This window comes from Merops nubicus, unplaced genomic scaffold (assembly GCF_000691845.1).
Source record: "Merops nubicus isolate BGI_N331 unplaced genomic scaffold, ASM69184v1 scaffold21840, whole genome shotgun sequence".
NCBI classification, from domain to species: Eukaryota; Metazoa; Chordata; class Aves; order Coraciiformes; family Meropidae; genus Merops; species Merops nubicus.
In genome coordinates this window covers 8,289-29,333 of record NW_008585138.1, presented here as the reverse complement: position 1 = coordinate 29,333, position 21,045 = coordinate 8,289, and the positions used below count along the sequence as shown (strand labels likewise).

The 21,045-nt window shown below is 40.2% G+C and overlaps 1 protein-coding gene across 1 annotated transcript in view; it reads left to right on the top strand.

Moving 5' to 3' along the window:
• DSE (dermatan sulfate epimerase) overlaps positions 1-19,628 on the top strand; it is a 20,820-nt gene extending 1,192 nt beyond the window's left edge. The window contains exons 2-5 of the mRNA XM_008946665.1: positions 9,759-10,012; positions 13,732-13,971; positions 15,457-15,664; positions 17,559-19,628. Of these exons, the coding sequence (XP_008944913.1) occupies positions 9,759-10,012; positions 13,732-13,971; positions 15,457-15,664; positions 17,559-19,320 (2,464 nt within the window). The 3' untranslated portion in view covers positions 19,321-19,628. The remainder of the gene's footprint in view (positions 1-9,758; positions 10,013-13,731; positions 13,972-15,456; positions 15,665-17,558) is intronic.
• The last annotated feature ends 1,417 nt before the right edge of the window (positions 19,629-21,045 follow it).

The window sequence follows — 21,045 nt, the reverse complement described above, 5'->3', positions numbered from 1 at the left end:
CACTCTTTCTATGGGGACAGAAGTTGATATTTTCACTGTGCAAGTAAGTCTAGCAATTGGTACCCCAAGGTCTCTCTCCTTCACCTTATCTTCATTTTTCAAGCCCACCAGCAATTTATCTCCTTTTTTGTTCTCAGACATTTTCCCTACCCTCATGCAGCAATTGCCACTTGGTGCATCTTGCAGACTGTGGCCTGCATTCGTGAGACTGTGAGGAGGTCAGAGGATGGGAGTGTGGGCTTTGCCAGGGCAGCGAGGTGGAGCTCTGATGGGGCGTCACTTCTCTCTGTCACAGCTGCTGTCCTACAGCTCTGTGGTAGCAGCAGTCCAGCAGCAGAAGTCTGAGTCAGGTTTCAAGTCAACACAAGAAGAAGGGATTAGTTGTTCAAGCAGTATTCATTGCTCACGCTACTGTTACTTACCTTCGTTGGGTTAAGACCAACTAGTGGTTTCCTATAAATAGCATCCATCCATGTACCATCATTGGAATTATGCTGGATTTGAGCTAGCATAACTTGGAATCTATATCCTCCTGATGAGCATGATTATTAAGGCATAATAGTGTTGAGATTCCCTACAACAAGTATAAAAATGGTGAATGCCACAGAAGTACAAGAACTAGAACAAAAGAAGTAGTGGGAGAGAGAAGTGATGCACTGGGCTTAAGTGCTGTCATGACAGAGAAGAGAGGACACTTGAGAGTTGGGACGAAAAGTATTGGGATGACAGGATGGTGGCAATTTCCAGAATCTTCCACTGAAGCATAGTAGTACAAAGCTTCAGTCTTACTTACTTACCTCCAGAAGCAGTCTGTGTTTCTCCTGGCATGTTGGCAGAGGTATAAGAACTGTGCATAGGCTCCAAGGACGTGTAACCATCTCCAAAAGGTCGTACAGACTGCTCCAGAGTCAACACCTTTCTCCCCAGTTTCATTGTTTGCATAGTTTCTTAACTTGTTTTGGGTAGTATAAACACAGTTAGATGACCATTTGTTTTAATGGAATAAGAAAGAGGAGCAGGCAACATTTTGAGTAGTGGAACTTATTTGTGTCTGTCTTTCGCGGTTTCCTACATCTCACTCATTATCTCAATAATCTCATTTCAGTTCCTTGTGTCCTCTCATTCCTGCCCTGGCTGAATTGTGGTTCTCTGTCCCTTGCTATAATGCTTTCCTTTGTCACAGCTGACTGGATTGACCAGATACCAATCAGAACTGAGCAAATATCCTATTTCCCCTGGCTTTGATGATATTTTCCTCTCCCAAACTACTGTTTTTCTCAAGCAAGTATCTTGCATTACGTCGGTGAAAGAGAAGCCATGTTTTTCCATCTTTCCCTTCTGACGTAGATGTGTCATTCAGCAAACAATCAAGATTTAGTCAAGATTCTGTACTTTGTGAAAGAAGCAAGTGCAGTGTGCTTCATAGGGGAGGTACAAAAGGAGGAAATCAGAAACACAGATGATAGGGCTGGGGTAAGCTGCGCTTCACATAACCTCCAACAGACCGGTTTTTCAAGTGCTGTGACAGGAACGTGGATCTGGTTTCCATTTTTGCTTTTCTGCTGATGATGGCTGAATCCTGTCAACATGGCGTTCACGCTGTGGCTCCATCAGTGATGGCAGTAAGACAGATCCCTCTCCCTTGTCCAATGGTGATTTTCAGGAAACTGCAGGGATGTAACACCTCTGAGGCGTGTACTTCTCTGTCTGGCTTTGCTCAAATTGCTCAGCAAGTTCAGAAGCTGGAGTGGATGGAGAGATTATGTAGATCTGTTTTTCCCAAGAAACTCAACTAAGAAGTACAAAACAAATAAAACCATGTTATTACACACACTTCTCCACTTGAGAAAAGACTAGGAGAACAAACATGGCAAATAGGAGGGCCTACAGGAAAGATAGGGAGGGACTCTTTAACAGGGAGTGTAGTGATAGGACAAGGGGTACGATTTCAAACTGAAAGAAGGTAGATTTAGATAAGATACAAGGAAGAAATTACTTACTGTGAGACTGGTGAGATAGTGGAACAGGTTGCCCAGAGAAGTTGTGGATGCCCTCTCCCTGGGAGTGTTCACAGCCAGGTTGGATGAGGCTTTGAGCAGCTTGCTATAGTGGAAGGTGTACCTTCCTGTGGCAAGGGCATTGTAACTAGATGATCTTTAAGGTCCCTTCCAACCCAAATTATCCAGTCTATTTAGGCAAGTTTAATTTCCCTGAGACTTTGGGGAAGGTATCATTCTAGGTGATATATTATGTATATTATATTATGTATATTATCCTTGTTAAGTACTTTGGTGGCACAACGTGTTCTGATCAGGAAGACAGAAAGGAGCTGTTTTGATGTTGCCCAAGTTTGGAGCCCTGAATAGTAGGAGACTCATTTGCCAGAACACCTTATGTCATGAGTAAGGAGGCCTTGTCCAGAGAGGGTTCAGTAAGATGAATAAATTAGAGGAACTTTGCTTTCCCTAGACTTCCTCTATAATATAGGTGTCTAAACTGCCATGTAAATGGCTCGAATAATGCCCTTTTTATCAGTGACAGTTTCATCAACGTGTGCTGGAAAATTAAATCTGACAGCCGTATAGATTCCTTATTGGCAGATTGATTTTCTCAACAATATAATCTGGATTTCTTTTGACTTCTGCTGACGTGGCATTGACTTTAAAATAGCTTTAGAATTAAAAATCAAAACAAAACAGTTGAATGAGTTTACTCTAATTTTTGTGACGATTTTAAAAATAATTTAAACGCTACCAGAAAACAAAAGTGTATTTTGGTAGCATGTGCAGTGGTTGGATAAAATAAATACAGTTTTAAGTGTCACTGGCTCTTTGTCACAGAATACCAAGAGATTAAATTTCAACTTTACATTAGTGAGAAATCTCAATAGTCCAAATATGGTTTAATATCTGTGGATAGAGTTATGGGAAAGTCTGCTGGTAATTGACACATGCATGGAAGGAGCATGCAATTAAGCACTTTATCTTTTCTTATCTATTACAATAGTCATTTTATATCACATAATGAGGTGAGTCCCCTCACCCTTGAGTCCCCATTCATGTAGGCTAACAGAGCTCGAGCCATTTGTCATAACAACCAATGTTGATGGCACACTGCTTATAACAGAGCATCCATAATTGCTACATCCTGGAGTAGGTTTACATTTTAAAATAAACAAAGGGGCAATAGCTAATAGCTAACTATAACAATCACCCAAAATAATATGGGAACGGTCAACGTTTTGGGGACTAGCAAGAGCAGGGAAACAGTGCCTTAGTATTTCAGTAAAAATAGATTAACTTCAATGGTTTTGCCTGTAAAAATTAAAAGCTGGTATTAAATAACTCGCTTGGTTTTCCTGGGATTTGATACCTAGATGCTGCCTAAAATCTTCGGGAAAGTTTGTCCTTGTATTTAATCTGTGTTACCTTATTTTACAGGGAAGAGAGGCCATAGATGCGTTTGTTTCTGGTGGTTTATCTGTGACTGGCCCCTGGAGCACTCCCCAGCAGGAGTGTGTTTTTGGCCGAGGGGTCTGGACTCGTGATTGGTTCCATATGGTGCCTGGGCCCGCTGCTGGGGCGCTGAGCGGGGTGATGTCATCAGCCACACTCCGGGCAGAAGCACGAGCCGGCCAGATGCTGTGTTTTGGACAAAGCACTGAAAAACTCTCTTCTTTACTAAGCCTGCCTCATAGCCTTAGTTCACAAGTTCTGCACCCTTCTCACAGCAGGAGAGAGATCCCCGTTTGCAAATGCCACACAAGAGATTTCTGTGCTTTTTAAAGACAAGTATGTTGCTAATGTTCAGTAAGGTGTGGGATTTGACAGCAAGCCTGGCTCTGTGGGCTTCAAAGGGGAGATGATTGCTGTCAACCACGTGCAAACATTCCAAAGAAATAGCAGCAAGTAAGGAGAGGCTGACTGGGAGGCCTTGGCATACAAATCTGTGATCTTTCTGCTATTTCTTATTAACCAGCAATCCTATAGCATTCTATTAGTCCCTGTTTATTAAAAGCACTGGAGCATGCTATAGGACTGTTGCTGTTAGTGTCCAGATAGTGTTCAGTGTTGAGCACTCTGGATTGCAAAGTAAAAATACATCAGTATAACTAATTAAATGTGTAGATAAATGTATAACTAAAATAAATTCACATGTTGAAATAAAGCGACTCTCTGTGCTGACACCACAAATTTAGAACATCTGTTAACTCCAAATAATCAACCAGCAGTCACATTCAAAGAAAACGTAGGAGGGTTTTACAGGACTGCAGCATAGAAGTTAGTATAAAAGAAGCTTGGGGGATGCTGAGATAGTCTCCTACAGGGTGGAAGAAAAAGGAAGGGCAGGAGGATGAATTTGTTACCTGGAATATAGATTATGTTAGTAAGTGAAATATCAAACCCTCATGCTGTTTTTATCTTTTTCATATGTAGCGTTTAAAAATAGAAATTGTGCGTGACTGTGTCACTAAATGGCTAACTAGAAGAGCTTCTTTTATACCTTCTTTTTTAATTGGTAGGATCCCTAGGAGATCAGTTGCCACTGAAATTCTGTGGTAGCTATAACGAACTCACTTTGTGGTATGCCTGGTACAAAAATTTGCTACAAGAGCTAGAGGTAATCTGTTGAAGTAATAAAACTAAATTTCTGTGTCTGCTTAATATGGCACTGAGAACTACTGAAACAGACTCAGATCTTGTTTATTAATATGTCAGCACCGAAGAGTCATGATTTATACTAAGAGCAAGCCCAGTGTGAAAAGGACTCTCTTGTGATCAGAGCCAGAAGTTTTAGAAGCAGCAGGGAGGATAGAAAGTTAACGGAGGTTTCCAAAGGAGTAAAGTTTTACTTTCCTCCTCAACACCTAAGCAGTCCAACCCTTCTTTTATAGTGAGCTCTTAAGACTTCTGGAAAATGCTGTCTATGTGTTGCATTTTTTTTTCCCCATAATGATATGGATGTAGCTGTTTACATTTAACCACTCCTTTGCCTGTCTTCTTGAGAACTGACTTGCAGTGAACATGAGCATGTCAGAGTGGCTGCTGCTTGAAACAGGACTAGGAAAGAGATAGAGGCAAACTTGTCATGTTTCACCTTAGCCACCAGAAATATAAATTATTTTTTCAAGGACATTTTTTTTTAATCTTAACATGTTGCTACAAATGACTGAGCACTGAGGTTGTGCAGATAATGGGGTTTTTTGTTTTGGCAACCAACCAGGAAAATGTTAAAAGGATGAAAGCTGAGATGTTGTTTTGGATGAAACAGATTTTTTCAAGGATTTTTCTTTTTTCTTTCCAAAACAAAAATTAGAATATGTTGTTCTATTAGTGAACAAAATATTCCATTTGAGTACGAGAAAATATTTTGTTTTGGAGGCTTTATAAGAAAAATACTGAAAACTGTGTCTAGTTTGTATAATAACTATTGGTGGTCATGTTCCTCTTGGTAGGTATACTCCTTCTTGGTATGTATACTCTCTCTGGCCATGGAAGAATATTTCTCTCCTTTGCGTGATGGGAGGTTTAAAGCTGTATCTCCTTCCCCCAGAAGTGAGTCAAAAACACTAGCAAGGCTCTGTGGAGTGCCAGGGCATGACCACTGGCACTGGGAAGACTGTACAGCCATGCATTCCATTTCAGGACCAAGGGCTCAGCTGGTCCCGTCACAAGCCCCATTTGCATCCACGCTTGACATTTACTGTGTGTTAAAGTCAACCGTGCTGTTAGCTAGCTACCATGTCTAAGGTGGGTGGCACTGAAATGCACCAGCATGCTGTCCTTGAACTCATTTTCACCCCTAAGCCTTTAGAAAAGAGCCTCGAGGCATTTCCTTTGCTTCCACCTAGTGAGAGTGAGAGTTTCAGTACTGAGGAGGGAGTACTGGCATGTTTCCTTCAATCATTAGCTTAATCTGCCCTCAACCTCCAGGACTTATTCTGCAGTAAGTAATTTGTCATGGAACAGTTCAGAGCATTAAACTTTAGGATGTGGATTGCTTCTGTAATATATGTCAGGATGTGCTTAATGCTTCATTTTGCATGTAGTGATGGCATATTGCTTGCTGGCAGAGAGGCTAGTAATCAGATCTCACCCTGCCTCGAAAGATATTCCATTTCCTGAGTTGGAGAGTGTTATTTTCCTATTTACTTTGATTTGTTGTTAAGAACTATATACAAAGTGAAGGAAGGGTGCTTCTAAACATCTCACAGGCCATGGTCAGGGACCTCATTAAAACAGGAGAGTTTGATTTAAAACCTGCCCTGAACTAGGCAGACAGTGGGTTTTCCCTCTTGGCTTACGTTTCTTAGAGAAATGTTAATGTTTCTTGTTTCAGTATGGCTGTGGTAATCAATATAATTTTTCTTGGATTTGTTATTGATACTGATTGTTACTTCTCATCCAAAATTTTATACAATTGCTATACTTATTTAGAACACAGAAATGCATTTAGTGAAGGTGATATGTACGCTTTTAGCCTTGGAGAACACAGTGCATGCGTGTTGGTTCTTGACATCACAAATTGAGGACTGAAGAACTGGATCCTGCCCCCCTACCCCCACCTCAGATTCACTGTTTATCGTAGAAGGTGGCAAATCTAAAACAGATAACCACACTGAAAAACTGTACTACTTATCCATAATACCAGCATTATCCACAATCTCTTTATTTCTCCAGTTTCTTCATGTCAGCTTTATATCAAACTCTAAATGTTTAAAATAAAGTAACAAAAATATTTCACATGACGCAGATGAAGAGAACTTAAAAGAACACCCCAGGCATGTATTTGTCCCGTGCCATTCACAGAATTTGTCCAGACAGCAGTTCTTTGTGCAGAATGATGCATATGGCTTTGGATGTTTATGGAGTTTGGTCATTAGGCAGCAAACCTATTCAGCACGTTTTGCACTTTTATAAACCTTCTCAAGTCTCCAGAAAGGCACCGCTTCCAATTACAGGCATAGGTATGTAAGGATTTTTTTTTTTATGCTAACTGTAAAGATGGATTTATGGTGTAGTTGTTATTTTATATAGAGTCCATAATAGATATTTCTGTTTATCTTGGATTGTTTTTTTTTTTTTAACATCTGATACTTTTAGAAGACCAAAGAGGATAATGTAGCATTGAGGTAAAGGTTACATGCTGTCTTCAGACACAGTTAATTGCTGAGTTCATACTACCTGATTTGAAGTTTTACTCCTGAGAGACTTAGAAAATAGCTGTTTTCCAGTGAAAAGCATGTGCATGTTTTTACCTATCTTTATTTGTATAAATACACACAACTTTTCTTTAATATTTCAGAGCAGAGTAGATGCCCTGAAAACTTTTTTCACATCCTATGTTCAGTGCTTTCCCACGGTTTCTATCAGCCAGGCTGTTTACCCAATCTGACACTGGAGAGTCATCTGAAAAATGAGAGCATAATTTAGATACAAAAAGCATTTAATGCTTGCTATTTGGCCATTCTTCTTTTGAATCATGTTCTACATTGTTTGGTGTACATTGCTTGGTTCCAGTGAAATTCAGTTAATGGAAGTGCACTGATTTATATCAGCTGAAGAGTTACTGCTTCAAGAGAGCTTCGTTTTAAGAAGAGATGTTAACTGGTTTTGTAAGTTTAGAAATTAGTGTCTTTAAATCATCAGCTTTAATTTTCTCTGTTACTTGTGTGCCGCTCCTCTGTTAAATTCTATACAAGACTTACTATGCAGAATTGCATTTTGAAGTTTACACTTCCTGTGTAGAAGAGTGCTTTCTACACAGTAGAATTTGATGCAGTATTATACTCAAAGCCAAACATAAAGTTAGCATACATCTTAACAATGAAAATTGCAATAAATCAGTTCCACTGTGAAATCCTGTTTAAGGTTAAGTCAGGTAAAGATCATTATTAGCTTTAAGTACATTTTGATAAGCAATTTGTGGATTGTTATAAGGATACTGAACTTTAAGTGTTTTAAGTTAACTCAGCTGCTTTCATTGTTCTTTTTTCCCTCCTAATGTGTAGCTTAACCTCAATTACTTCATAATTGTACTTCCTGTACCCATTTGTATTCTATTCTGATTTCTGAATGTGCAAAGGTTTAGTGAAAAGGAAAACAAAAAATACTTTGGAAATTAGGATTCATGATAGAGCTGGTCAAAGGTGTGTTCATGTGTCAAAGGACTTGGTGACAGCAATCATGGTGCCAGCATGCTGCATATAACTAGCATGTATTTAATTTAAGCTTTGTGAGATAAAGATTTCATTTTTAAAAAGGAAAAATGAATGTGTAACTTCACTCAGCAGAAGGTGAGATTGAAATTAAGAGAAGGTAAACACAAAACTGTTGGAAATCCAGTTAATCAAAAAGCCTACAGAGCCATTCTTTACATACAGGTATGAAAATGCCAAGTTCATCTGAGCTATTCCAATGATGTTAGATACACTGAAGTAAAAATCAGAGGTTGTTTTTCTCACTTTCACGTGCTGTGTTTTGCCATAGTTGCAGTGCCCTAGGCTGATGGCCATACTTGGTGTGGTTCATTCATGCATTTTGAAAGCACATAAATGCTCCTAGAGCAGAATGAAGATTTTTTTTTTTTTTAAATCTTGATCTTTTTGTATTTTTTCTCATCTGTTTGTTCACATTACTGCTTACATGAATTAAGATGAAATCATATTTATAGAGTCATAGAATAGTTGAAGTTGTAAGGTGCACATCGTAAAGAGCACAACACAATTTCCACTGATTGCAGTAGGACACTCTTGTCTCAACAATTTAAAATTCTGTAATTTCGGCAATAAAAAATATATTGCAAAGAAAGTGAAAGAGAACAACTATGAAAGGCATTGTTCAGTTTATGAAAGATTTTTTTTTTACTATGTATTCTTTCACATTTCCTTTTCTGTTGAAGTGTGGCATGAAAATACTGTCAGTATCACAAAACTAAAGTCTTTGATACATAATATATGCTTGATTTTGGAGAAAATATGCTTGATTTAAGAGAGATATTTAATCTACACTACCCCCACCTCCATTTTTAATTTTATTGATACATATCTACTGTTTCGCTAAGTTCAGTGTAATCAATGGGTATTAGCAGTTAGTTATTACAAAATAATTTTGAGTAGTGGCATCATTTTAGCTCTATTTTATGTTAAATGCTGGTGGGTTTTTATGCTATTAATTATGTTAATTTGAACTGTAGTCATGAAAGTAAATTTCATAATCTGTACTTCTATACCTGAATACATTTGTGAAATTAAGAAACAGCATGAAGAGTTATTTTATTATGTTTGCTTTAAAGGCACCTTCAGTCCCGTAGCCACCGTTCAGGAATGTATCAACATTTGGCTCCTTTGGAAAAGATAAAGGCTGTTGGAGATTTCTGGAGGAGTGTGAACTAGGGAATATTGCTTTCTCACAAAAATTGTGTGGATCTTGTTTCTGATAACTAGATTTCATTTTTGTACAATTAATATTCTGCACATATGTTTCACCTAGCAAAGCCCAATATGTTGCAAGCACTGTTTTAATATTTAACAACTTAATCTTTCTAACAAAATTAATGAGCTTTGAAAGTTAATGTTATGCATACTTAGGAAAGAAAAAAATGGCCTAAGAGACTCGGTAAGTAGAGTACTACCAAGTTAAAATTTAGCATGAATTGCCTAACTTCAGAGACACCAGATCATACACACCTCCCAGTACAGGAGTGGAGAAAAATAAGTAAATGAAACTCAACTAATTGGCATCTTTCTTTATTGCCAGGCTGGTGAAGGATGCCCCATGGGATGAGGTCCCACTCGCCCACTCCTTAGTTGGCTTTGCTACGGCGTATGACTTCTTGTACAGCTATCTTAGCAAGACTCAGCAGGAGAGATTTCTTGAGGTAATTGCCAATGCCTCAGGATATATGTACGAAACATCATACAGACGTGGATGGGGCTTCCAGTACCTCCACAACCACCAGCCTACCAACTGTGTGGCCCTGCTGGCTGGGAGCCTGGTTCTGATGAATCAAGGTATGTGCGAAATCATAGGAATGTCTTTCTGAACTGTATCAACTCAGACATTTATGCAGCAAACTCCAGGAACACATAAAAATGCTCCTGAGCATACAGTAGTATTGGGTTTGCTCTTTTGCTGCTTAGAAATAGTTAATTTACTGAATTGAACAAAATCTGAGGGCAGATGTACAAGCTACAGTATGTGTGCGCATTTATATATATATATATACACGTGTATATAAGTTCAGTTATCTAAGTGATTATGAAATTCTTACCTCATTGTTTGTAGGAATTAAAAATCCCTTTGTTTATAGTCTGTCCAGTCCAGATTTACAGAAAGGGTCTTTCAGGGTAGGTGATCAGTAAAGAGTGATTCACTTGTCTCCTTACCCAACATACTGGGAAGGTCAGCAGCTGGAAAACAGCTCGCACTCTGAGCTAGCAGATAGGCAACAGGATAACCTGGAATTTCACCCAAGACTTCTGTCCTGTCTTCCTGAGAGACCTGCAGAGGTGTAACTTTATTCATCCAAAGGCCACAGCTCAGGACCTTTCTTTCCAGCGTCCTTTTCTGTGAAGATGAGCAGGACTTAGTCCCCTTTTTCCCTCTGAACTATGCCCTTGAACTCCCCAGCCTTCATCCAAGAAGTGTCTGTGCCAGGTGTCACTTCCTTCTTTGCTTCAGGGACTCAGACCCATCCTTTCCAGTTCCCAGGTAAGGAACCTCACCAGCTGCTTTTGGCTGCTCTGCCTGGGGGCTGTGCCTCTCGTGTGTAAGTGATATACCGTGTAAACTAGAATGAAGTCATGACGTCAGAGGGAGAGAGCAGATAAGAAATCCTGACTTCAGACCCCAGCGGCACTTTGGCTGAGAGGTAGAAGTCATGAACCCAGTGCCAGCCTATATAAGAATCTGCCAGTATTTTATCAAGTGATTATTTAATGTGTGTTAGAAGTAGTTTGAAAACATGATGCCAAATAGAACTACCTACTTGCTGCAAGTCGAGGAAGATCTGGTTTCTAGATGCAGATGGCGTTGCCAAGCTGTTCAGCCCTGCCAAGCAAAGGCAGATCTGCACATTGCTGGAGCTTTCAAAGAAGTGTGAAAAAAAAATGTGACACCTACAGTGTTTGGGGGCTCATCTTTTTGTTAAGTTTTTGTCATAGCAACCACATTCCCTAACGTGCATACGCTGAAGAGCAGCACGAGTATGTGTGGAACTTACTCCCTTTCTTCCTCTCTTGCCTTCCAGAAACTGATGACTCAGACCTTTTATTTATTCAGTGGGTTTTGCTAAATTCCTCATAATTCCATCCTTTCCTGAGCCTCCGTTGGTGCAGAAAGCTGGCAGTCTGCAAGATGACTCTGCTTCTCATTAGAGTATAGACCATAAGCAGTGCTTTGTGCCAAACAATGGTAACATCACAAAGTTGAGCAGTATGTCTTTCACCAAAGGTTGGTGGAATTTTTTGGGGGAAGAAAAAAAAAAAGCAAATTCAGCAACACTTGAGCAAGTTGAAAATAGTGGTGATATTTCAAACGAAAACAGGTCAAAACAGACTCTATATTTCTTAATGAAAATTCAGATATTTTCAATGTAGCGCAACTTTTTAAATGAAAATTTAAATAAAGTTTTGCTGTTGGTCTACAATAAATAAAAAAAATAATATTATAAGTTTTCATTCCAAGGTCAGAGACTTTTTCTGAAGGAGTTAAAAAAAAGGGAGGGAGAAAGGGAATGGATATAACTATTTTTCCTGTATCAGGTCCAGTGTAGACTTTTGTCCCCAAAGGTTTAAATTCCAACTAATAATTGTAAACACAGTTCAACTATTAAAGCATGCAGAGACTAAATAGCCAATTTAAAAACATGTAAACATTGTCATAGACCTGATAAATGAAACTAATTGAAATGAATTTTAGGCACACACGTACACTGAAGTCTTTAAAGTAAACACTTAGATATTCAGAAAAGAAACTTAAGTAAGGCCTAACTTGATAGAGGTACTGCGAATTTTGGCTGAGATTTATTCTAGTTTGTTGTGTAGCCTGACAGAATGTTGAGTCTTATTTTCATTCTAATGTGTTGTTATTCTTTTAATATACTACAAGGTTATAGCACAGATATACACTAAGTAAACAGAACATGTCTGCATTACAGTGGTAAATGCTCTGTGCTGAACCATGGAAAATACCTTTCTTGCTAGTGCAGTAGTCAAAAGCTGCTGTGTGGCTGTTGTGTCACAAGGGAAAACAAGAGTGGAAATGTTTGGGATTTTATCTGGAGAGACCACAGTGCTGCCTACTCCATCAGAGTAATGAAGTGGTGGCAGGGTAGCTGTGAACCTGACCCTGGCACTCAGGCTTTCCCCATCGTAGCTCTCTCTTCAGCCAGCAGATAAAAGCACCGCATTAAATTCAGTTTGCCTGTTTAACTTAGACATTGCAGTATTTTTTCTCTTAACTGAGCAAGATTTGGCAGCCTTTACTAGTAGGATGTCTGAATTGCTCATTGCTCTACTGAGCATAAATACAGTGTCCATGGCAATGAAATGCAACAGTCTTAGAGGCTTGAATGAAGCTCATACACCCTGAGCCTGGCACGTGCCCTTCATTCAGCAGGCACCACTTCACCACCCAGTGGGGCGCAATGTGTGCCAGCTGAGCTCTGCTACAGGGCAGGAATAAGTCTGGTTAAGTCTGTGCCAAGACACTTTAGAGTTGGGTAGACACTGAGTTGCCATATAGGAGTACAAGGCAGTTGGTTTCTCTTTAGTCCTACCTCTCTTGCCAGTGAATCCAAAAGAAAGTAGGAGGAGGCAGGTTGCCTTTCCTCTGCTGGGATTCACGTGCTGACTTTGTCAATATGTAAATGCAGTGCTGAGGCTCTCATGCTTGTGTTTGTTCCTTAGTGAAGGCTTACAGACCCTGAGAAGTCTTTTCATAACCTCTTCCCAGTTCTTGATTTGTTCAGAGCAGACCAAAATAGTAAGATCCCTGAAAGTCTTTGCTTTAGAAGAAATACAACTGTTTAGGGCTTATATATGTGAAGGCTGAAACTTACCCTAGTTGGAAGATTAATTTTATTCTGAAACTGAGGAGCCTGCATTTAGAATGAACCATGTAAAACTTTTCCAAAACAACTTCTATTTGGATAGCTCTTCAGGTTGTACACTAAAATGAAAATGTAAGTATAATGGAACATCTCTTAAAATAGAGCATATATTAGTGGAGTATTAGTTAACTGCAGCTCAAATGTAAACTGTTTCCTATTTTTAAACTCTTGAGAATCTTCTTAGCTGCTGATGACGCCAGTGAAAAATGACTGATTAGAATATTTGCATTATTGGAGCCCTCTAGTGGGGACCATAAGCCTGTTGTCATACAACTTTAATTTAAAATACAATAAATAGTTTTGGTGTGGCTCTTCCCATTTCATGTCCTGAATGCATTAGGGAAATTTTCCTTTTAAGATGGAAAGCATAATCACACCTTATTAGCAAAAGGTGTTTGATAGATTTTCCCTGCTCATGTGAACTTGCTTTGTTGTGTTTAAATACAGTGGTTTATTTTTCACCCTAGGTCTACAGGGACCCTGCGGCACGAAATTAAAGTATCGAGCTCTGGGCTGCAGGTTCCTCACTGTAAAAGAATCCCACCATGGGAGTAGAGGTGACATCATCTATGGTCTATGGTGTTGTAATCAGATTTGTCCACTTCTTTTTTCTTTCAGGCTATCTTCAGGAAGCTTACCTGTGGACCAAGCAAGTCTTGGCAATCATGGAGAAGTCAGTAGTCCTGCTGCAGGAAGTCACGGATGGCTCGCTCTATGAAGGTGTGGCCTATGGCAGCTACACAACCAGATCCCTGTTTCAGTACATGTTTCTTGTCCAAAGGCACTTTGACATCAATCACTTCAGCCACCCCTGGCTCAAGCAGCATTTTGCATTTATGTACAGGACTGTCCTGCCAGGTAGGTTGTTGGGGTGAATGAAGATGAACCTTCTAATTCCTGAAGGAGCAGTAAATCTCATACTTCAAGTAGGCCATTTTTAAATAACAGTGTATTGGATTTCTTTTAAATAACCTTTTCCCTGGATTTTGACCTTCATCATCCATTGAAAAACTTAGATCCTTGTTTGTCACTGCTTATTAAAGATCAATATTTATTAAACTCTGGCTTCTAAAACCACTCAAAAGATAGGAACACTATGTGGGAGAAAATGCAATGGTTCAGAATTTTATTTCTGGTTTTCAGAGTTTGAAACAGATCTGTTTCTGGGGTTTTCCATTTGAAAAACAATATATTTGAGATTCTGACTGATTTTTTCCTTTGCCAAAAATCTCCACACTAATATACTAGGTGAAAGGAATAGAAAATGATGAAACAGAGTAAAAGTATCAAAGGATAGGAAAGTTTTATATGATCACCAGTTTTCCACAAATGATTGAAATAGATCTTTATACTATTTTATTAATATATCTTTCATATGGAAAACATAAGTGACATAAATGATAGGTTTCTCTGTGCAGGAGTACATGAACCATTTTTCAGTGTGACTGTTAAACAGAAATATCTGATGTCACTAATGGGTCAATTTTGCAGACTTTTTCATATTTATGTTCTTTTACTGGATCTCTCTGGTCTCTCAGAGTGTGTTTTAGCATCTCTAATTCGAAGTCCTAGTTTTGACTGAGAGATGGAGGTGTACAAATACAAAAGCAGTTATAAGTTAGTAAATATTGCTGATCCCTTCCAGCTTTCAGAATATATTTAGTTTCAGGCAGCTTTGCAAGGGTGCAGTGATGGTTTAGTTGCAGGACAATTAATTAGGAACTTGCATTGTTCAAATTCCTGGTTGAAGAGACCATGATAACTTTATTGGCTGTAAGAGCCCCAGATGCAGCAGTGTATGTGAGGGGGGCTGAGCACAGCTTTGTCATGCCAGCAGAGGCACATAAGGAATTGTGCTGACTCCATGTGAGACTTTGGGCATCTGCTGGGAAGAGAGGTTCCTAAAAGCAAAGTGAACTCGTGCTAGCTGTTTGAGGGTGAAGCCAATTTTTTTCTTCTCCTTGGGAGAACCTCTGTTTTCTTGCTTTAGCAAGTTTGGATTTTCAGAGGAAAAGTGAAAGCTTTAAAGAGAAAGTTGCCCCTTTGCCAGATTTGAGTGAGGAGGGGAAGTGGATGGGACATTGCTGCTTACATTTTTTGTAGTGCTTTGGCTGTCCTCAGTCCATAGCTAAAGAAGAAATGTGACTATTCAAAGTTAGCTACAGCCGAAGGAAGCAGCTCCTGCATAACCTGTTTATGGCTCATTTACAGGTAGGTCTCTACACATCTGAAAAGGCTGTTCCTGTGTGTGTCTGGACTGCTCGGCTTCACCCTCACGCTCTACAAATGCATCTTTGTACGTTTATTTGTTCTTTCTTACGTGGCTTTTCACTTTTCCCCAAGGGTTTCAGAGGACCGTGGCCATCGCGGACTCCAACTACAACTGGTTCTACGGGCCCGAGAGCCAGCTGGTGTTCCTCGACAAATTCGTCATGCGCAACGGCAGCGGGAACTGGTTGGCAGAGCAGATCAGAAGGAACCGCGTGGTGGAAGGCCCGGGGACACCCTCCAAAGGGCAGAGGTGGTGCACTCTCCACACTGAATTTCTCTGGTATGGAAGGGAATGAGCGGGCTCAAAAGGAACCTGACGGCTGTTTGCTATTCCTGATAATTCGTTATCTTTAGATTTGTATTGTAGAAGCAGAGATCAGGTTGGCCGTGGGCAACCCAGAGAGTCATTAGGCTCACAGAGTTTCTTCACTTGGCCATGGATGTGTTGCTACAGGGAAGGAACACCTTGGTCTTGTCCTACATCTGCTTTTGTGGTTTTCTTTCACTGTCTATTGCCTTTATAGAACACAAGCAGTTCCAAAAGGACTGAAGATATGCCTGCATCTATTCTTTGGTTTATTTTGTTCATTTTAATTGTTCCTAATTCTGTTGTTTTCTTTAATAACTAATTAGCTGAATATTGAGAGCATAGTTTTCTTTTTAAAGCTATGAGTAATAATATAAGCTTTCTTTCAAGAGCTCAAGTAATATAGGCAGTAAGGCCTACATAACTACTGTTAGTTGTTTTAACATGCTAATTTGCAAATTATGCTTAGAAAAAATATGATAGGTAAATAGATCTATTTTCAGTATAATTTACAGCTCTGCCATCTTTTATGTCAGTCTTCTAAATATAAATGAAAAGACTCAGGAGATATAAATTCCCTCAGTCTGTAGAGAGGAAAAAGTACATTTTCAAGGAGTCAGTGTAGTTCTATTTTTCTCAATTAAAGAAAAATATTATTGAATACATATTGTTTTGCATTTACAGTATGCATTAGAATGCACGTTTATTAGGCTCCAAGCACCTTTTGTCTTGTTATTTGCAAAATACAGAATCTTGCGTCTACAAGCCCATTCCTGCATCTCCATGGAAACCCTGGAAATTTATACTTAGAAAATTCTTTTGGATGTCAAAGGGAACAGAATTTTTTAAGAGTGTTTGAGTAAAAAAAGAAAAAATCTGAATATCCCAACAATTAACTTTTCTCTGTGCTGCAGTGTTGCTCTTGTGGTGAGCATGTCCAATTGCATTCGAGTCTCAGGAAGGAGGTTTGCTTTTAGGGGAATCTTCATCAAGGATCACTAGACACAGAGCAGGCTCTCAGTGCTGGTTGGAATTGCCAGAAGGTTAGGCTTTGTTTTCCATGGTTGTTGGGGTTTGTTTTGTAGTTTGTGACCATCTCTGGAATTAAGACCATTTCTTAAACCAAATGTGACATAACTTAAATTTCTATAAGAAAGCCATGAAAATCTTTCTTCAGCCCTTTTGGAGAAGGAAACTAAAGTAGACCAAGTGCTACAAATCATAAAAATTAATTCTTTAAAATGCCTTTTAGTTGATTTTTATTTTATTGCTAATTCTGTAATCATTATTTTGGGGAAACAGATACTCTGCTTCCCTTGGTTAAGTAAGTAGGTGAAAATGTTGATGTCTAGTGCAAAATAGATATTGCCAACAGCCTGATCCTAGTGTGCCTTTTTTAAAGACCTGTATTGCAGTCAGTAGCTTTGTGATATAAGACAAAATGTGTCTAGTTTGGAATTAGTGGTGCTGTTAGTTTTGGATGATGGAGGATTGCTTGCCTGAAATGTGGAGCGGATGCTTTCAGCTGTTACTCTGTAAAAAGCACACAACAGATTTGTGCAGGGATTAGTATCTTAGAATCATAGAATGGTTTGGGTTGGAAGGCATCCTAAAGGTCCTCTAATTCCAACCCTTCTGCCATGGGCAGGGGCACCTCCCACTAGAGCAGGTTGCTCAAAGCCCGGTTAGTATGATAAATATCTTTAAGACTATATGATTAGTTCACTCAGGAAGCATACATGTGGGCTTTATGTTGTTAGCTTGCTCCTTGATGTAGATATTGAATCAGTTTTTGAGTTTCGAACAGGTGCTGGTAACAGAATCAGCCCAGTGATTTTTAAACCCCTTTTCCTCGTCTTTTTGGCAGGTATGATGCAAGTTTGCGCTCTGTACCTCCGCCAGACTACGGGGTTCCTAAGCTGCATTATTTTGAGGACTGGGGAGTGGTAACCTATGGAAGTGCTTTGCCAGCTGAGATCAACAGGCCTTTCCTTTCCTTCAAATCGGGAAAGCTGGGAGGACGTGCAATATACGATATTGTTCACAAGAACAAATACAAAGAGTGGATCAAGGGGTGGAGGAACTTTAATGCTGGCCATGAACACCCAGACCAGAACTCCTTTACTTTTGCTCCCAACGGCGTACCTTTCATAACAGAAGCTCTGTATGGGCCGAAATATACTTTTTTTAATAACGTGTTGATGTTTTCCCCTGCCGTGTCCAAGAGCTGCTTCTCCCCATGGGAAGGGCAGATTACAGAAGACTGTTCCTCAAAGTGGCTGAAATATAAACATGACTCGGCCGGTGACTGTCAAGGACGAGTGGTTGCTGCCATGGAGAGAAGCGGGGTGGTTTTTATCAGGGGAGAAGGAGTGGGTGCATACAATCCTAAGCTGAAGCTGAGGAAACTGCAAAGGAACCTCATACTCCTCCATCCCCAGCTTCTCTTGCTCGTGGATCAAATCCATCTGGAAGATGACAGCCCCCTGGAGGCAGCGACCAGTTTCTTCCACAATGTGGATGTGCCTTTTGAAGAAACAGTCGTCGATGACGTTCATGGGGCCTTTATTAGGCACCGTGATGGGATATATAAGATGTACTGGATGGATGACACTGGCCACAGCGAGAAAGCCACCATCGCCTCAAGGATGTATCCCCGGGGCTACCCGTACAATGGGACGAACTACGTGAACGTCACGACCCCTCTGCGGCGCCCCGTCACGAGGGCCATTTACCTCTTCATCGGGCCCTCCGTCGACGTGCAGAGCTTCACCGTCCGCGGAGATTCCCCACAGCTGGATGTTTTCGTTGCCACCGGCGAGCACGCCTACGCGGTGTACCTGTGGCCTGTGGAGGATGGGTCTCGCTCCGCCTTCGCCCAGGTCGTTGTGGACCAGCAGAAGATCGTCTTTGACCGAGCCTCTGCCGTCAGGAGCTCCGTGGTGCCAGAGGTGAAGGACTACGTGGGGATCGTGGAGAGGAACCTGCAGCATTTTAAGCCTGTTTTCCAGCAGCTGGAGAAGCAGATCTTGTCTCGCGTACGCAACACGGCTAGCTTCAGGAAGACTGCTGAGCGCCTGCTGAGGTTTTCGGATAAGAGGCAGACGGAGGAGGCCATTGACAGGATATTTGCAATCTCACAGAGGCAGCAGCAGCAGCACGGCAGAGCAAAGAAAAACAGAAAAGTAGCCAAAGGCTACAAATTTGTTGATGCCGTTCCCGACATCTTTGCACAAATTGAGGTAAATGAAAGAAAAGTGCGACAAAAGGCACAGACTCAAGCACAAAAAGAGTTGCCTGTAGATGAAGATGAGGAAATGAAAGATCTTCTGGATTTTGCAGATATCACTTACGTGAAGCACAAAACTGGGGTGTCAATCAAAGGCCGGTCAGGGCTGGCGCAGATGGTGACGACTGCTCGAAGTAGTGCCCCATCAATATCCGCTTCTTATACCCGCCTCTTTCTGATTCTCAACATTGCTATTTTTTTTGTCATGTTAGCAATGCAGCTCACATACTTTCAGAAGGCCAAGAGACTGCATGGCCAAAGATGTCTGTATGCAATACTTTTAGTAGACAGCTGTATATTATTGTGGCTGTATTCTTCCTGTTCTCAGTCACAATGTTAGCAGAAGACCTCTACTAGTCGACCAGTTTATGGTCATATGTGTCTATGCAAAAGCATTAACCCTAATAGGGCCAAAGTTTTTCTTTTTTTTCTGAAACATTCCAAAAACAGCTGGGGAAAGGTTGGTTTCAGACCAGAAGGGATGGAAGAACAGGGCAAGCAGTGAGTATCCCAGAAAACTAAGTACTTAGTAAGTACTCCTCCTTTGTGTTTTGAGTTGGGCCTCACATCTGAGGGAATGTCACGCTTTGTTCATCGGAGTTCAATAATGTAAAGTTGTAATTAATTTTTTGGTGGGAAGAGCCGTCTTTAATAGATTTTTTTTCTAAGGGCTTTTTTTTTTTTTTATACAGTGTTGGGTTTGCATTTTCCTTTCAGGCTGCTAGGGATGTCTCTGGACATTCTCTTAAGAAAAGGACATTCAAATACAAGTATGCAAGGCAGATCTTAGCAGTAGACTTCATTTCTGTCTACCAGACCAAAGAATGCTTCAGTATGGGACACCCCTGTATAATTACTGCAGACCTTTACACCATGTCAGTTCTTCCATGCTTTATAGTCTGGCATGGTGGGGAAAGGCAATCATCTCAGCACTTGCCAAGCGAGAGGTACAACACCTAGTAGGCGGTAGCAGAAGGCAAATACGGGGCTAACTCAAAGTATAAAGGAACACAATTCTCAGGAAAATAAAACCTTTAGCTTTCAGTCACGTGTAGACTGTAGAAGGATGAATGCTGTAGGGTCTGTTCTCAATTTTACAAGGCAGAGTTTCACAAACGTTTTCCATAGTTTGAAGCACGTCTCAGTAGGGAAACAATGTCCTAGATCACTGCTCTTCCATATGCAATTGTAAAAATACAAGCAAAAAACCAAAGTGATCCTGTGGTAACCTCAGCAATTGCCAGTATAGAAAAAGAGATATTAAGGAAGTATTTAATGTCTTTGTTCTGCTCACATGGCTAGAAACAGAGGACAGTTAAAATTGTGTGAACAGCCTGTTCTCTATAAAGCACCAGCAAGGGTTCTGCAAGCTCTTGGTGGCCTCAGGTCAATTATTTGGGGATTAGTGGTAAATGGAATTGTGTGTTTTATGACAAAAATGAGTTTGACGTCTCCACACATATCCCCTTCTGTTCATTAAACTGATTTCAAAAATCATAGCTGTTTGAGAGAATGCAAGCTCTATGGAATTGGGGCATATCTGTGTGTCCTTACAGAAAAACAATTCTTCCAGTACATTTGCTAAATAAAAACATTATAATTGTCTCTGTGGAAAAAGTTTTTTTCTTTGATTAAAATATTTTTCCCGGTAATTACAGCAATTACGTTCATCAGCACTTTGTTCAAACCGGAAACCTTTGTTTCCTCTTCCTTATACCCATTTAGGTATCTGCTATCTACACTGCTGCTGTTAAGCCTGCTGTGAGTCTACGTGTTGAAATGTGATGAGCTTTCCTTGTCTAAACATCTTCAGTGAACAGATGAGAACATTTTCACTAGGTTCCAGCCACTGAGACAGTTCTGAGCACTGTATTCACCTTACATAAGTGCTGCTACAGTCTCCAGTGTCTGGATTTATCCAATTAAATTTGGTACTTTTAGTCTGAGCAGAGGTTTAGGACCCCAGTCAATTTCTGATCCATGCATAGTCATGAAAAAGAGAAAGCATCTTCAGATAGCTGCTTGGTCCACCTAAGACCTTGAAACACCTTCAAGACACACCTTT